The sequence below is a fragment of the Podospora pseudopauciseta genome, assembly GCF_035222475.1.
Source record: "Podospora pseudopauciseta strain CBS 411.78 chromosome 2 map unlocalized CBS411.78m_2, whole genome shotgun sequence".
Lineage (NCBI taxonomy): Eukaryota > Fungi > Ascomycota > Sordariomycetes > Sordariales > Podosporaceae > Podospora > Podospora pseudopauciseta.
Genome location: NW_026946663.1, coordinates 4,781,453 through 4,798,833, shown reverse-complemented (window position 1 = coordinate 4,798,833; position 17,381 = coordinate 4,781,453). Strand labels below are relative to the sequence as shown.

Below are 17,381 nucleotides of genomic sequence, written 5' to 3'. Positions count from 1 at the left end.
CTTGGCTGATGGCGACAACGTCAATGTTGATGGCAAATGTAGGGGACCAGACCTCGATATGTTCCCGCTGGCAACCACCAAACCGTGGGGGGCTGCCGAGTCGGTACCGTACATGCGGATTGATAATACTGTTGATGCTGGTCCACGGAGATGGTGTTCTTGATATTGGGGGAGGCTACACGAGGGTGTTGGTCCCAAATGCCCGGGTGTCGTATAGGCAGCCTTCAACGGCCCTGTTTAGAGATGGCGCCATTGGCCGTGGCAATTTCGAGCCGGTGTTGGATGCAGTTGATGTTGAGCTCAAATCTGCGGGGTTGGGTTGTGTTGAGTGCATGCAGGTATTGTGAGATGGCCTGGGGATATGGCGTGTTCAACCTGGAGCTTCACTCTGCTGCTATCTCCTGCTGGAAGGGCACAACTGTTGTCGAGCAGTTGGTTAGTCTTGATCATGGCGAAATGTTTTGCCGTGTTACTTCCCTTCATCAGCAGCTGGCGGGAGGAATAATGAGGAGCAGTGGTCTTACAAGGACGATTGAGGGCCGTTTGTGAATTGGATGTATCAAGAGTATCTGCCAATCCTTGCCAAGACTCTCCCACGAATGACAATAGCAGCATTTGTCTTGCATCTTCCATTGAATTGGGTCCGTGTGCCAGACGTGACTGGCCGGTGAATACTTTATTGGTGATCCTTATTGGGCTTCTGCCTTTTTGATACCCCCAGCCCTTAACGCAGCTTCCTGCTCTTGTCTCACACGGGCGTCGCAAACCCCCGGAAACAGGCAGTCACAGCCAATCTCCTCGTCCCTCCTGACACTCCTCATGGTTATTGAATACCTCCCTTCCCTTTTTACCGTGACTCCATCCATCGTATCCGTTTTTCTGGGTCGAATCCCATGCGTATACCCATACCTCGAGGCCCCCCTCATGACAAGAAGTGACCTCGCCGGCAGCATAAGCTCCCAAGCCGGGTGTACAACGACTCCTTCAGCTTTGTCGAGTATCTCCCCCCCTACTTTCCCATTCACATTACCATCTGAAGACTCCTGCAGTGATCTCTTGGGCAGCCTCAACTTCCTCGCCTCGTTCTCCCCGCTCATCCTGAAAATCATCGGCACCCCACTCCCAAAACTCAGGCTGTACAGCGCCTCCCCGAACATGCTGTGGGTATCCACGTGTGGCGGGATGCCGGCGCCTGGAGGGTAGTATTGCACGGTGAACTGGTCCGGCTTTCGTCCTGCTTCCTTCCCATCAGTGTCGACCGGTAGCCTGTCGAGAAAGTTTGTGATATAAGCTGGGACAGGGCTGTGCTTTGACTCGTCGATTCCAAAGGTGGTGTAATCGAAGTGGTGACCGAAATGTTGGCTTATTCGTCTTTTTGAATCGGCCGGGCTTAGGAGGGAGATGGCGTGGAAGGCAGAGATCATCTCTTGTTCTTCGGCCGGGGAGATGAATTCGTGGACGAGGGTGAGTCCTATTGCGGGCCATTCATGACGGATGTTCCCGGATGTCGAGGCGGTGATGACTGGTGTGGGTGGGGGGATGGGATATGGTTGAGTCCCAGATGGGGAGGGTGCTTGACTGATCATCTTGAGGCAGTTTTTGGATTATGAAATATGCGAACCTGAACAGTGAGTGACATGTCATGATATGTGCTGTGGGGCAGTGTGCCCAAAATTTGTGAAGTGCACCAATGGCGTTCGTTATGTAAGCCACAAAACAAACAGATGAGGGGGCAAGGGTTAGGGTCTGACCGCCTCTTTCTCAGGCTGATGACAGTTCTGAATGGCGTCTTCCTATTACCACTGTTTCCAGTGGATTATTACCTAAAGTACCTTGTGCAGTACACGCGGCCACCCCCGGTGGACGTCTAAACCGAAGTAGCAAGTGCGTTAAGTGGCACTGAACTCATCGCTCGGATTCAAAGGTGCTCTTTGTGGTGTTTCCGTGCTTCAAACTTTAAAGAGATGCTGGTGATCATGCAAAAGCTGGTTGCCCCAATTGTTGCGACTTTTCCAAGTAAGCTTTTTCTCAACTGGTGCTGCCTCCTTGTAGTGGCTTGAGTGTGCTCTCCAGTTCCTCACTATAAAACCTCCTTTTTACACCAGCTAACCTTCTGCATTTGCTTTTTCTTTTCTCTTCTTCTTAAGCAAGTTTCAGTCACACAATGCAATTAACAGACAATCATTGCACCTTTCTTCTACCATGAAACTCCTCGACCATGCGAGCATCGGCTCTATGTCAAAGAGCCCCGACTCCCTGAAGGATCAACTTATGTTCCTCAGTACTGAACTTGCCACTGTTAACCGGATCGAAGACCTGATCAGCCGCAATGGATCTCACTGCATCAGGTCCAGACAGCGCGACCTATGATTTCCGCCCGAACTCTGGTCGATGATTTTGGACGAGGCACAGGCGGCAGCTCTCCGGGATCCGAAGCATTGTTTCGTCAAGATTGAGTCCATCAACGCTGTAGTCTCCGACAACGTGAACAAAACGGTTACCCGTTGTGTCGGCCAAAAGTTCGAACCACCATATGAGCCGTAACGTACATTATAAGCGAGCGACCAATATAAGCGAGCGACCACTTTTTCACAACCTTTATACCATTATCCTCAATTACTACACAACAATACTAGGAAGCAACCATAATTACATCAGAAACAGCTGAATCAGATGCTTCTGCAGCCTCCTGGCAAGTGCGCGCATTATGCCCAGGCTTACCGCATACACCACAGCACTGAACCTTCGTACGAGCCCCCCCTGCATTACTACTATCCGGCTGCGTTTCTTGCACTCCCTCCCTATCCACGGCCTTCTGATCCAGTAGATCCTGTGCCTCTTGTACAGTAAGTGACCCTCCAAGCCTCACACGTGTTTTTTTGGCTCTCCGGCGCTTACTTAGTGCCTCATTGGCCTTACGGAGCGAAGAGACTTCTGCACGAAGGAGAGCCACCTGGTGCATTATAGCCGTTGTACCCTTAGCAAGCTGGTCTACCGCAGCCAGTATTGAAGTCGGGGAGCTATTTTGATGGTTGGTAATGCGAGTCTTAATGAGCGTTGACTGTGAGTTGGCTTCTCGAGGGTTGTGTGGTGTCTGGGAGACCCAAGGGAGTGCCGTGCCCGGCCGTGAGTTTGGAGGTGTTGGCGTACGAAGCTTTACATCTAGCTTAGAAAGCACTTTCTCTGGATCGTACGGTATAAGGCCAGTACCCGCAAAGCCACCCTGTATATTCCTCTCTGTTATAGAGGCAAAGAAGGCCTCGCGGAAGGCATAGAGGAACTCGAGCTTGCTTATATGGTTGATATGTATACGTATTAAGTCCTCGATCTGGCCACCGTACGCCTGTTTTAGCGGCCCAAAGCAGCCAACATCGAGTGGCTGGAGGAGGTGGGAGGAGTGTGGAGGCATGTAGAGCGTGATGATGTTGTTCTGCTGGCAGTAGCGCTCGAATTCGGTCGAGTGGTGGCTCTCGTGGCCGTCGAGGATTAACAACCGGTATTTGCCCTTTATCCGGGGCGCCGTATAGTAGTCGAAGTGCTTGATCCAATCTAGGCCTACCGGATTGGTAGTCCAGCCATTATCGGTGGTTGCGATGCGCCAGGTGGACGGTAGGTTGCACTCGGTATACCAGTTAGCAAGGTGGTACTGCGCGGCCAAGATGATAAAAGGAGGGATAGCCCAACCGAGGGCATTGACTCCCTGGATTACCGTTGCCCATTCGCGGTTACTAGGCTGGGCCAGTTTCGCCTTACTAAGGCCGTCCGAGGTCGTAACTACTATGCCCGCGAAAATAATACCTATTATAAACCCAGTCTCGTCGAAGTTGTAGATATCGTTATTTACAATACCGTACTTGGCCTTAGTGTTCCGTACGAGCGTAAACTACTCGCTAATAACCTTTGGATCCTCGCATTTAGCCCTCTGGTAGTCGTATCTACGCGTAAAACGCATACGGAGCTGTGGCTGGCGTTTAACGAAGTTGTGTGCCCAGAGCTTGCCAATAGGGGGCGCGTCGCGTACGCGTAGCAGTTGGTTGGCCATATCTTCCACACCACGCAATCTTGGTGGAAAAGCTCGCGCACATAGCTCAATAATATATTGAACAATAGCATCCTCTTCGGATTGAGTGAGCTTCTTCGATTTGGGCGTGGTATCGCGTCGTGCAGGCCGGCCGGCGCGTCGGTGTCTAAGCGTACTGCGATCGACGTTATACATCTTGGCTGCCGCTGATACACTTAGATTTTTATCATTTTGAAGAGCCTCAAGGGCTAAGATTATATGGGCTTCCTTTGAAGTAGATGGCATTTTGGATTGTTGAGAAAATGAGGTTTTGAGGGGGGGGTTAGGCGTTGCGTGAAAAAAGTGGTCGCTCGCTTATATTGGTCGCTCGCTTATAATGTACGTTACCCTATTCCTGACTTCTACAACAACGGAAAGGTTCTCGCTGGAAGGCTTCCCAATCCTCAAAGTGTTGGTGATTTTGAGTGGTATTTACAATGCGCCACAGCGGAAAGGGCAGCTCAGATCAACACACAAGAGGTCAAGGAAGACGACTGGGATAAGAATTCTGGTTTACCCTACGCCTCCATCACCAGGATTCCTACACTTGTTGAGCTTCCAGATCAAATTTTTGATGTCAGCATCAGCCCCAGCTCAACTTCTGCCCCATCGGGTCTGTATTTCGACCTCACCGTACCTGATGTCATTTCGTGGGTGGATAATGGAAACTGCTGGGTATGTGGTGGAGGATGGTTTATATGACCCGGTGGTCGATGCCCGGGCCCGGCGAGACATGTTTGGTATTTTGAGAGGGTAGGGTGCGGCTATCGGGTTGCATGCCCGCTTTGTATTGCGAGGGACATTTTCTCAGACACGATGGAGGACGCCAGATCTCAAGAGCGTGGCGATGACGAATACCCAGAATGGGAGGAGGAGTTGGAAAAGAGGATTGAAGAGCGGACGAAGACTCTCGGTTACTGGCAAAGCCGGTTAAGAAGGAGGTAGCTACCTACTGAGTAATAGCTGGGATGTGGGTATGGGATTTTGCTTTTGGTTTTTGAACTTGTCTATACAGGCCGTGATCGAGCCACTATGGTTTTACGTGGTATACCAGATATCGATTGGGGAATATAAATACCTGATAGGAATAATGGCTCTCCTGAAGCTTCTTTATACATCCTCCATGTATCCCTCCCAAACTTCCTGATATCACCTCCTCCCAACATCCTGATGACTCCTAATCTTCGTTCTTAGCTGGCTCTCCCCCCACGTTTCATATTTTCCCCTAAAAAAGGGCGACTCAACGTCTTGTACTGCGATCGCTGCAGGCTTGCCCTTTGCGTCCCATCCTTCAAAGTGATGTCTCAATGTCTCTGTCGCCTCCGTCCTGGTCAGGCTCGCTCTGATCCCTGAAAGAATGCGGCGCTGTATCTATCTTCTCTCAGCCCGTCCAGAATGACACGTTGAACTGTGGCTTTGCATACACCGTGCGTGACTACTTCGAAGGCCTGGCCAATGTTCACCACGAGGCTTCCCTCGATCGGTGCGACGTCGATCCAGTCGCCGTTGTTGTTCAAGACTTGAAGGCCTTTGACATCTGGCCCAGAGGCTTGGAGAAGGAACGTGAACCATCTGAGGAATCTTTGTGGGGGCCTACACCTTGGGTTTTGGTATCCCTGGTTGAAGTAGGCGGGGGGTATCTGATGAGTTTAAGACCAACCGAAGTTTGAGAGGAAGTAATCAAAGCTATCGGGCGAGAGATTGAGAGCTTCAGCAACCAATGACAGAGAGGTTATGGATAGGTCTGAGAGAGGATATGTCCGAGGTTATGGCTCCTCTAATTTTGGATGAGACTCTGGGCCACTTTGAAGTCTTGTTACTAAGGTACAATGAAAATTTCACCTGGCAGACTACGTACCTGGTTAGGGCCCTGAAGTCGTTGGAAAAATGGATCCTTTCTACCTCCATCTTCCCAGACATCGGATGACGCCGTTGCAAACTCAAACTGCTCCCTCATATCAGGTTGGCCTGCTGTTGTCTTGGTTGCTTCACCGCTGTAGCCAAGGAAATGGGGTGAGTTTATAAGTGCTACTTCACACGTTTGTTCAGGCGAAAGAGCAAAAAGCTGTGGCAGAATGTCAATAATTGCATTGGTAACGTCGGAAAGACGGTGATTGATGAGGTACAGAAATCCCAGGTCGGTCAACGTATGGCGAAGATCGACTAAAAGCTCAGGCCTTGTGCTTAGATCATAACGGCGGGACAGATCAGTGACAGGGATTGCCGAAAAGTCCGGTGTTCTTTCCATCCTTGGACACGTTAAGCTCTCAGAATGCGCAAAGATATGACCCTAGCTGTTGAGATCATATAGCTGTCAGTTGTCTTGGTGTTCATGGCGGACAGCGACTCCAAATGACGCAATCCGAAGCTAACTGGCAAACAGTCTAGAACAGGGAGTAGCTTCCGGTTCCGGAACGCAAGCACTTTAGCACCAATATAGTACCGAGCGAATCTCTTGACGTTGATATCAGCTCCTGAATACCTCTAAAAAGTGGGACAGTCTACCGCCTCACACTCTGAAAGCTACAGCTCCGGGGCATTTGTGCAACTCCTTCACCCAGAACTCCGTCAAAAGGTGATGTGCTCGCGGTTATTTTGGAATCTACCAGACTTCCAACTTTCCTGGCTCCTCGTCCAACCAACCCTCAATTCTCGGCCCATCCCATGTTCCTCCAACGGAAAACTGAAGTTCCTTATACCCAATTTCTTCCTCCAAATCCATGACATAACAAATCTCCACTGACAAGTTGCCAGCGCCCACCCGGAGCTGGTCGTAAGAGACATGGCCAATGTGTTTTCTTGATGACAAAAAGAACATCTGACTCTTGTGCAGCCTCGGGTGCTATTCCAATAAGACGTTCCCCAATCACAAAGAACTTACAGTCATTCAAGTGTCGTGTGGCCTCCGGGATTATCCACGAAGGAACGTCTCCTTCGGCGGGAAACCAATCAATGTACATGCTATTCTGTTTAATGAAACATATATCAGTAGCGGTTTCAACCTGGCGACAATAGGGGAAAGGTATGCGAGAATGATGCATATGCTTGGGGTGGCGTGTTTCGCCAGGTACGTAAGTGAGTAACGCGTACCAGTTCATCCTCATCACCTGCCGAAACAAGGCCTCTGGTAAAAAGCTGTCTCATTTCTACCGTGCCTAGATTGTTGAATGCTAAGCAAGAAGTGGTTAGTGTTATTGGTTAGTTAGACTGTGGGGTAGAGACATGAACAACGGACGCACACCCACATGATATGATGTTGTGATCCTTGATGTGAGATAGTAGAATGTAGCCCTCGGGTATCATTCCATCCCTCTTTAGCCGCCGTGTAACTTCCTGAATGCGTGCCAATTGTTGCTTTGTGTCTTTTGTGTCACAAAAACGGAACGTTGCCCCCAGTCCAGTAATATTCCCAGCACGCCAACCATCTACACACAAAATTCCAGGGTCATATTCTAGGGCCTTGGGAAAAAAGATGTAATGAAAGCTGCAGCAAAGATTGGCTCGGGTTACTCAGCCTTACAGGTACCTCAACAGGTTGATGAGCGCTGGATAGGTACCAGGTACTAACTCATTTGGCCTTTCGTCAACATATCCTTTTTTGGTGTTGCCCATGGCTTTTCGGACGGCCATACCAAAGGCATCCAAGCCCCACAGTGGCTGCGTTTGAGACCAGTCGGGGACCCAAGAAGCAAGACCAACGCGACCATGGCGATGGCGGACGGCCAACAGTAACGTTAAGCCTATGATTGGTAGTAAGTACTCTGCAACTGCGGCCAGAACTGATTCAAGACTTCGAAAATAGTCGATGATGTGATCCAGACTGATGCTCCCGGGACCGATTAGGGCTTTCAGCGCAAATAATTTGACGCGGAGGTCAGTTGCTTGACACGATCTAGTTGAGCCGAGGGCTCTCCACAAACTCCACCAGGTGGGAAGCTTCTCTTTATAAGAGGATAAAGTCAGTACACCGGGAGCTGCAGATCGGTTGACTACCAAGGTCTACCTCTTGTACCCGAAGAGACAGCGATGGAGCAGCTCCCACGAGGCGTGATCTAAACCACACACTACCAGGACCGATTTTCTGTCGCTCACATATACCTCTTGTTGTACCCAGATTCGAGAGAACCATGAACGGTCAATCAGCTCTTCCAATCCCACCACTACACCCTCATCCGGGCTAGGGCGTTCTGGTCTCCAGGTGCCATCCTCAAAGAGTTTGAAGGGCCCATCAACAGCCTGGGTAAGATCTTTGAAAACGGTTCGGCTGCTAGATGTCTCTTCTCCGAGGTAAACGACGGTGCGACTGGCTGATGCATAGACCCGGTCCATCATCCGCATCTGATGTGATCTTTCTTCGTTCCCGGTTGATGCAAATGGCGTCAATCCACATTGGGCGGGGGGTGTCGGGCAAGTCACAGGTTTTTCAACGCGTTGAAACAGTTCCAAGTGACCTTAAGCTGGGCATCGGTATCTCCGATGAATATCTGCACTGTGTCTAATGCAATCTCCCGAGTGTATGAAAGTGCTTCGTACGGTGGTGCCAGCTCAGAAAGACGACGGATGTCCAGTCTGCATCGAATTGGCGCATCGCGGCGAGGGCTCGGATGGATCCGCAAAATTCGGATGGAGTCATCATGCGGCGATAGCGGTAGGGCGAGAATAGCACCATCATCACTGATAATCGGTAAAAAGCAAACTTACCAGTGACAAGATCGACGGTGATTGTGTCGTTAAAACCGTACATATGTGTGCAGCAAGCGAAACCCGACGGCAGAGACTCCTCTATACGAATATATACAGTCTCCGAGACGCTGGCCGTCGAAGCGAGCAAGCCACGGGCACCCTCGGCCAATCAAATGCTAGCATAGTGCTGACCGTTTGTTTTGCCTTACCTTACCTTGGCCACTTGGTTTCTGAAGATCAAGGTAGGGTCTGTTTATTATGAACTTGACCGACATGACTGCCCAGATTGTTCCTCATTGCCTTCCTGACGTCTTTTCAAACTCACCCGAACTCCCATCATCTTTAGCACTCACTTTGCGTCTTGGCTTACAACAATCATGGAGACCAGCCCAGGAGATCCAGGTTTAACATGCGGGACCGACAATGATATTAATGCTTTACTTGACTTGTCTTCATATGATTGGCTTCGAGACTACCAGATCGATGAATTCACTTTTGCTTTCATTAAACCTACGGTTAGAAGACATCATTATCATTTGCAACGTGTCTAAGACTTATAAACCCCCGCGCTAACCATTTATCAGATTCAGGAGGAAGCATACCGTCCCCTAAACCGACCAGCAGAGGACCTACTGGAACGAGCAACCTTCACGCCATCCCGGAAAAGCACCCCGGGAAAACACTCAGCTTCACGCGACTATGCATCCCAAATCGGGCCTGGCATACCAACGCCACGAAATCTCCTATGGGCCGATCCACACTATTCTTTTGATCATCGACACGAACACTGTGCAATACAGGCTTCAAAATATCCCTCACAAGTCAGCTGCATTGAGGAGGATCAAATTTGTGGTCTTGGGAGCTCAGACTGGGACTTACCTCTCCTTCACGGCAACAACAAACCTTCCATGGCTCCGATGGCAAGTCCAGTGTCCGAATATGACTGCACGAGTGTTTATGAGACAGTTGAGACCAACACCATACCGGTTGTGGATGGTGGAATGGCACTTTTTCCCTTGCTAGCTGAGAACTTGCCCCCGATGGTATATTTTAAAGCTGGTCATCAGCTTGGTCCTGGCGCCATAGATTCCCAGGCGTCAAATCAACGCATACGAAGGTTTGTTTGTGCAGAGTGCGTTATTGCACAGAAAACCGGCAGTGTAAGCACCGTACCCTTTTCTTCCTGCTTGACCCCAGACTCTTCCCAGTAAGATTAACGTCTATAGTGCGATGGGGCTCCAGGAGTGCCATGCAGCCGATGCAACAGACTTTCTCAGAAGGCAAGCAAAATGACCCCTAGCACTGGCATAAAAGACCACCTTCCCATGCCCCTGGTTATGTTTTTTGACATCAGTGAGTATAAAGCCATTAGAATTCACGGTAGGTTGAGTCGCTAAATATTGCGTTCAAATAGAGGCCACCCACGAGCTTCTGGTTTCACTTCGTGTGGAGATCGACAAAGTGACCTTCCAAGACGGGTTCATGAGTCTCGAGAGCTGGTTCTCAACAAACGACCACATTCTTTGCCACATTGACGGCGGAGGTGAAGACAAGGTTTATTCACCATATTCGATGACTAGCCACACAATTCGCATGAACCATCTATCCACAACGTCCCGCGCCAGATTACGCTGATGCCTCTGACTCATATGTTGAGCCCTCACTTTCTGCGACCTTGTTGGATGTCTTCGCAAATGGAATGGCTCCCGGACGGGAGATGCAAGCCTTATCGGAACTTGACGTATGTATCTCCATTTCCACGTAAGGTGTGATATAACGTTGAGGCCTGTCTTTGCTAATGCCTCATCAGCAGAGGGTCATAGTTGCCTCGTCGCGGTGTGCCTTTTATCTCGGGCTTCTCTTCAACTGGAACACTCACCTGATTCACTATGAACGATTGTCTTGAATGAAGAGCATCGGGCCTATCATGGGCAAGAACCTCATCCTCGAACTGATGTATGCACTGGCACATCATGTTGAAGATCTTGCGTTCAGGTTGTTCTACCTCATCAACAAGACGCTTAGTCCTGAGGACACATATCCGCGAGAAGCTTATGATCCCGCTATTGTTTTGTGCGCCTTGCGTATCGTGTATACATCTGTCGAGAAATTCAGGAAAACAACCAAAGACTGGAATCATGGAAGCCTGAAAGGGCTGGTCAGTACACAAATTCCCGCTTTATTATTCGAGAACGGGCGGATACAGAAACTAATTCCGTGATACATATGTTAGAAGAGCTTCATCGACACGCTTGGTTCACGTGCGCCCGCTGCAACTAGAGTCATCCAGCGGTACAGACACCAGAAGCTTAGCATCCTCTGTCAGGAATCTGCCTCCACGGCAGTCTTGGTTCAGCTCATCAAGGAGTGTGCCGTCAAGAAGTCAATTGCTAGGTTCGCCTTTGAAAGGTTTCAGCCGGATGGATTGTGGCCTCTTGGAGGCCGGGATACGTGGTGAGTCTGTTTTGATGGTCCTCTCATCGGCTGCCTACGGTACCTGGAAGAAAAATGCTCATCTGATATTGGCAAACTCTAGGACCATTTATCATACATACACCCAAATGCTCGAGCTTTCTGTCAGTTGTAAGGATGCAGAGGACCCTAACTACTGGGCCCGTTATGGTACAGTGGTGGATTTGGAGCTGGATCTGGAGCTCGACAGATTTCGTTCAGATGAGAATAACAGCAGATTTGCATCACATTTGGACCTTGACCTCCAGGACTTTGATACAGCCCTTGGCGAAATGGTCGACGCGGATAGTCGAGGTCGAAAGAGAAAATTATCCGCACTTGACGCTGCCAAGGACACAGCCACAGCAGTCGATGAAGGGCCACCACCAAAGCGCTGGTTTGAGGGAGTGGAAAGAGTGGCTCGCAAAGTGGTGGGTACACTTGGATTTGTAGTTTAATAAATCGATTGTAGTCATGGAGTCACAGATTCATACATCAGGATAAAGGGTTCCCTTGCTCGGATATTTAAATGCGTGAATAACAGCAACCAGAAAAGCCCAATCGTTCGCCAAGTCTTCCCACTGTTTTTATAACGCCTCAGTTCCAATCAGGACTGGCTCGGACGAGCAAGTAAAGACATCACTGTTGAAGCCCCTGTCACAAGTACCCTGCATGTAGCCAACACCAACCGTCTCCAACGCGGCACTGCCATTGATGAGGTTAGCCCTTGAGCAAAAAACTCGTCTTCGTCTGGAAAACTTACGAATCCCCACAATCCCACTTTTGCTTGACAGTCAAAATGTTGAGTTTGGGGTCGAAAGTGAACGTCGCGACTGCCTTGGTAACATCCGACTTGCACTCCCCCTGAAAGGGACCAACTGGGGCAGATGTAGTGGCACAAGTAAACGTCACGCCATTCACGCCCAAGCTCTTGAGAGTGAAGCTTGGTCCAGTATCGGTTCCGGCCTTGGGCTCAAAGCTGCCAGGAGTAAGGACAAACTGTCTGTGCCACTTCTCCAGTGTCCATGACTGGTATTGCTCAGAGATCTCAGAGCAGGAGGCGGTGTTGGCGTCTGGGGCCGTGGGGGCAAGTACAGTGCTTATTCTGAGGTCAGGGCGAGCGCCTGAAGATGTCGCCTTGGGGATGCAATAGGCGCTGCCCTCTTCGGTGTAGTCACAGTCAAGCTCGGAAAGAGGGAGCGTTCCAGTCGCTAGGCCGTCGGTCCTGGTTTTAGACGAAAGCCGTCAGATCCAAGCACTGAGAGAAAACGGGAATCGAGAAAATGGACTAACCCCTCACGATCACTGCAGGCAAACACATGAGCCAGATACACCACCTTCTTATTCCAATCCACCGCAAAAGCCACCGACTTGTCCGCCCCACTACCAGCACCAGTCCAGATGCAATCGCTCCAAATCAGCTTCTCCGTGACATTGTGGAAACCCTTCCATGATTCTGGCCATTGCGCTACACACTCGTAAAGAGGTGTTGTGCTACTGCTGAGACTGACCGAGATGGTCGCAAGGTCGCTGCCTGGCTTATCGACATCTGGGCCATCGTAACGGGCATCGAGTACCCGGTGGGTGTACCCTGTGGTGGTTGAGCATTGTCTGGCTGCTTGCACGCCTGCGGCAGCGGACAGCACAACGGCAAGGTATCTCATCGTGAAAGACACAAAATGTTGTGACGTCTGAGTAAGGGTATAGGTCGATCAGGAAGGTCAACACGAACACTAAAACCACATGCAAAAGAGGGTGTGCCTGGCAATCGATTTAAATCATGTCTCTCTGTTCCCGTCCCTTATAGGCCGAACGCTATCCTGGTCGTGTCGGAGATGCAGATTAGCCACATGGCAACAATTCTAGAATGTGGCAAGGAAGTGTAGCTCATGTGCACCATATCGTATCGAGAGCGTGGACTATCACTGTTATTTACCCTCCTATTCTGCCATATTAGCAACCTGCGGCTGGCTTATTACCAAGGCGGGATCAGCAAAGAGGGGAAACTTCCCCCTTTTCCTTCCCCAAGACTTACCCCAACAGAACACACGCACCATAGTATAAGGCTTTTCATCTGCCGATCCTCCCAAGCAAGAGTCGTAGATTACCCTTGCATCGCAAATATCAAGGCTCGGGTTTATCCGAACATGCCTTTGTATCAGCAGAGGGCATTGAGGCGGCTGTAGACGGAAGGCTTTGCCATGTGGTTTGTCCTTTACCCCAAACCGGGGAATGGGACTCTTGTGTATTTAGGACGAGGTTACCTTGTTGTCTGTTCTTGCATTTGATTTTCCGGGTTGAGCGTCTTTGGAGGCTGATATCTTTTGTTGTTCCTGCTGGTGAAACTCCCATCGTTCTTCCTACCACCATCCGCCTCAGGAGCACAGGAGAAACAGACCAAGATCATGAAGTCAACCCTCCTAGCAGCGGCACTCCTTCAAGGAGCCGCCCAAGCCCAACAAATGATACGTTTCGGCTGCTCCCAGCTCGTCGTCTCCCGCCTCGACCCCCTCGTCAACCCAGGCTTGGAACAGTCTCCCCACGTCCATCAAATCGTCGGTGGTAACTCCTTCAACGCCCACATGCCCTTTGAGCAAGGCTTCGACCTCGTCAAAAACTCCACCTGCACCTCGTGCACCTTCAGTGAGGACTTTAGCAACTACTGGACCGCCGTCCTCTATTTCAAGGCCCGCAACGGCACCTACAAGCGCGTGAGGCAGTTCCCCAACGTCGGCCTCCGAACAGACGGCGGCGTGACAGTCTACTACATCCCACCGTACGACGGTAAGACAACCGTCACCGCCTTCAAGCCCGGCTTCCGCATGCTCGTCGGCGACGCCGGCCTCCGCCAGAACAGGGGCATGCAAAAGCAGCTCTGCCACCGCTGCCTCGGCGCTGGGTACGACCGAGGCGGAGCCCCCTGCACAGGAAGCGACAGCACCACCCTCCCCAACAAGTTCTGCGACGGCGGCATCAGAACCACCATCACGTTCCCCACCTGCTGGGACGGAAAGAATCTCGACGCGCCTGACCACAAGAGCCACGTGGCGTACCCCCAGACTGGATCGTTCGAGAGCACCGGCCCCTGCCCGAGCTCGCACCCGGTTAGACTGCCGCAGTTGATGTACGAGGTCATGTGGGATACCCAGGCGTTCAACGACAAGAGCCTCTGGCCCGAGGATGGGTCGCAGCCGTTTGTGTGGAGCACTGGTGACGGGTAGGTGACTTCTCTTGTTAATTAACCCCTTGATTTGTTGCCGAGCCAACCGTGACTGACCACTTGTCCCACAGGCTTGGGTACTCCCAACACGGCGATTACGTCTTTGGCTGGAAGGGAGACTCTCTGCAGCGCGCGCTCGATGCCCGTTGTTCCAATGCGGTTTGCAAGGAGCTCAAGACCCAATCGTCTGAGGAGGCGATGAGGTGCACTCAGCCACAGAATGTTCCAGAGAATGTTGATGGATGTAAGTTTGCCTCGCTGGGAGATGCTGGTGAAGATTGTGCTTGCTGACAAGTAGAAAAGGGCTGCAAAAGATTCCTGGCGATGTCATGTAGATTGTGATCGGACATGTACCTAACGAAGCGGGAAGACCGAGGTATGGGGGATAGAGGTTAGATGACTGAAGTGAACAAATGCAGTCTACCTAGCGATTCGCTACTGAGATTCCGGATTGCTGTGATATCACTTCGTTCTCGGTGTCCCCTGAGTCTCGAAGCAACTGGGCTTATTCATCAAAACAATATGTACAATGACCTCGCTCATCTGCTCTGTTACATCAGCTCCCTCTCTGTATAGCCCGCATCCAACTCAACCGGCGGCAGCGTGTTTTGCGATGCCCTTGGCCTTGGCCGGTGGTAGGTTGGCAGCTCCGCATAATCATGGCCCCCATCGACCTCGTGATAATGGGCAACAGGTACCTTTGTGTCCTGAAATTTGGTCGGCAGCTCCTCAACCTGGGCATCAGAGGGCATCTCTCGCACATGTGACTCCGAGGCCAGCTCCTTGCGATCAACAGCTCCGTCCACTCCCAGCTCGCCCAGATCATCTATTTCAGTGAGCGCGTTGTGTCTACCAGCTCGTCGTCGACGCCAGAAAAGCCAACCACCAATGATGGCGGCCAGACAGATCACAGCCGCTAGTATTATTCCCACCATTGCTCCCGTACTCAAGCCGGCAGGTGCTGATATATCTGGCATCGTGGTTGTTGTTGGGCCCGACGGGGAATCTGTATTTGAATCTGACTGGGAGTCTGACGAGTCTCCACTGGTGAATAAGGCCTCGGCAGATGTTGCAAAGAGCTGCTCGACGCCTTCGGAAGACCATTGAACATCAGAAGAAGTTCTGGCTCTGAGTTAGCAACTGATCATGAATTATGTAGATGAAGAGATGTTCTTTACCGCTTCTCATACCAGTCCTTGATGGCATTTGCTGATTCATAGGCGGCGGCGTTGGAATCGTATTCCAGCTTCCATTCGATCGCTGTCATATCGAACAGAAGGAGCCCCTGAGGGATCGCATCTTGGATTCGTATTTCATCCTCTCTGCCACGACCGCCGACGCTCAAGACTTGTCGGTTGCCGACGGCGACGCATGTGTGGTAAGCTCTCCGGCCGCCTGGTGGTGTTGGGAGTTTTGTCCAGACAAATCCGGGCAGGCTGAGAACGTAAGCGTCTTCGTACACCAAGTAGTCCCGCTCATTTGAGCCACCAAAGATGAAACTGTCTTGTCAGCAATTCGAATCCAGTTATTCAGGAGAGCTATCATGCAACTTACATCTCGTGGCCCCCTTCCTTGCTGCTGAATGCTGCTGTGCAAAATCCGATTCTCGGTGAAGGAGGAATATCTCCAGTGGTAACTTGCGACCAGGTTTCTTTCGTCACGGGATCGAAAAATGTGACATTTCTCATGTCGAAAAAGTCCATCTCCCCAAGTGGTACCTCCTTGTCAGTTCTTCCCACGTGTCCTCCCATGACTATGACAATCCCATTCTCCCCAACCCCTGAAATAAACTCGGCAGACGCTCCGACAACTGGCGTGTCCCCAAATGGACTGAACTTTTGAGTACCATTCATGAGCGCCTTGCTTTCAAAGTCGAAAGTTATCATCCCAGACAGCTGGCGAGTGTTATCCCTCCCCAACTGCGTCCAAGGAGTGGCTTGTCCGCCAATGACGATTCCCATTGTGCCGGTGCTGGTGACAGCCCCAGCTTCGCCCGGGCTGATTTGATCCAAGCGCACCCCATTAGGAAGCGTTTCCACGCCCCATTCACCTCCTCCTCGGCTGTCAGCGGTGAACTTGTAGACTTCATCCGTCACCATCTCGAGCCCAAACGGCCAGTAGCCACCCCAAGCATAGAATACCCCATTCTTTGTATCGGTCCACAAGTACCATCTGTTTCTAGCCAGACTTTCAAAAGGTTTCGGGGTTGCTTTGATGGTGACTGATTCAGACTTCCACGATTCGTTCAGGGGAATTGAGAGGGTGGAGTTGACCTGGTTCTCCACTCGGCCGCGAATGGAGCTGAAGCCGTCCTCGTACTGAGTGATTTGGCCGCCTTCAATGTAAACGTGATTGTTTAGTACGATAGCGCGGGCGAGGGCCCGTCTGACATAGTTCTTTGGTGAAGGAACGTCGAGAAGGGCAGCGTCCGTTGTCCCAGCGGTCAGGATTGTGGCCAACAATGATGTCAGGAGAGCGCTGGTCAGTCGGTGCGGCGCCATCGTGCTGGTCTTTTCAATCTAGATGTTTGCGTGAAAAAGACGAAAAGCATTCGACGCGATGAGAAGTTGTTGGCCTGGCTTTTGATCATCAGCCCTGTGGGGGTGGTTGAGCCGCTGCCAATCTCGGTAGCGGAACAGTAGGCCAGTTACCGGCTCCATGATGAATGTGTAGTGCCTTGGCGGTTTTATTCAGGGGTATTTGAAGTTTAAAGAAGCTTCGTGGGTGGGAAGGATTTCCCCGTTCCCTGTCCCACGGGAGCCGCCCGACAAGCAACGGGAAAATCCACGGGATGGGCACACCGACGTCGAGGGGCAGGATGGCGTGAGGAACTGTTGATCAAACACATGTCATGTCCTCGCTATGAAGATATGCAGGCACCGAAAGCACGTCGAAGAGGTCGACAAAAAGTTGTTTGGGTTGCATGGCCGCTCGCTTGTTGCTAGGAAATTCGTCGCTGCCAGAGCG

General features: G+C 51.0%; 6 protein-coding genes across 6 annotated transcripts; 2 read left to right on the top strand and 4 right to left on the bottom strand.

Annotated features, from left to right (window-relative positions):
* Positions 1-224: 224 nt before the first annotated feature.
* QC763_0044760 (uncharacterized protein) lies at positions 225-626 on the bottom strand (the record flags this gene model as incomplete). Its single annotated transcript, XM_062905673.1, has 2 exons — positions 225-353; positions 525-626. The coding sequence occupies 2 exons, from the start codon at positions 624-626 to the stop codon at positions 225-227; spliced, it is 231 nt and encodes a 76-aa protein (XP_062769304.1).
* Positions 627-689: 63 nt separating this feature from the next.
* QC763_214240 (uncharacterized protein) lies at positions 690-1,586 on the bottom strand (the record flags this gene model as incomplete). The annotated part of the gene is made up of 1 exon (XM_062910464.1): positions 690-1,586. One exon carries the CDS (start codon positions 1,584-1,586, stop codon positions 690-692), a length of 897 nt encoding a protein of 298 aa, XP_062769303.1.
* Positions 1,587-8,741: 7,155 nt separating this feature from the next.
* QC763_0044740 (uncharacterized protein) lies at positions 8,742-11,698 on the top strand (the record flags this gene model as incomplete). Its single annotated transcript, XM_062905672.1, has 8 exons — positions 8,742-8,918; positions 9,328-9,903; positions 9,986-10,096; positions 10,158-10,484; positions 10,557-10,901; positions 10,977-11,197; positions 11,280-11,629; positions 11,694-11,698. Exons 5-8 carry the CDS (start codon positions 10,650-10,652, stop codon positions 11,696-11,698), a joined length of 828 nt encoding a protein of 275 aa, XP_062769302.1. The 5' UTR covers positions 8,742-8,918; positions 9,328-9,903; positions 9,986-10,096; positions 10,158-10,484; positions 10,557-10,649.
* QC763_213490 (uncharacterized protein) lies at positions 11,641-12,911 on the bottom strand. The gene is made up of 3 exons (XM_062910389.1): positions 12,488-12,911; positions 11,958-12,419; positions 11,641-11,899 (listed from the first exon to the last, which is right to left on the bottom strand). Exons 1-3 carry the CDS (start codon positions 12,856-12,858, stop codon positions 11,782-11,784), a joined length of 951 nt encoding a protein of 316 aa, XP_062769301.1. The 5' UTR covers positions 12,859-12,911; the 3' UTR covers positions 11,641-11,781.
* Positions 12,912-13,270: 359 nt separating this feature from the next.
* Positions 13,271-14,800, top strand: QC763_0044720 (uncharacterized protein). Its single transcript, XM_062905671.1, has 3 exons — positions 13,271-14,411; positions 14,486-14,658; positions 14,718-14,800. The coding sequence occupies exons 1-3, from the start codon at positions 13,600-13,602 to the stop codon at positions 14,747-14,749; spliced, it is 1,017 nt and encodes a 338-aa protein (XP_062769300.1). The 5' UTR covers positions 13,271-13,599; the 3' UTR covers positions 14,750-14,800.
* Positions 14,801-14,859: 59 nt separating this feature from the next.
* QC763_213470 (uncharacterized protein) lies at positions 14,860-17,324 on the bottom strand. Its single transcript, XM_062910388.1, has 3 exons — positions 15,969-17,324; positions 15,593-15,913; positions 14,860-15,536 (listed from the first exon to the last, which is right to left on the bottom strand). Exons 1-3 carry the CDS (start codon positions 16,913-16,915, stop codon positions 14,966-14,968), a joined length of 1,839 nt encoding a protein of 612 aa, XP_062769299.1. The 5' UTR covers positions 16,916-17,324; the 3' UTR covers positions 14,860-14,965.
* Between the last annotated feature and the right edge of the window lie 57 nt (positions 17,325-17,381).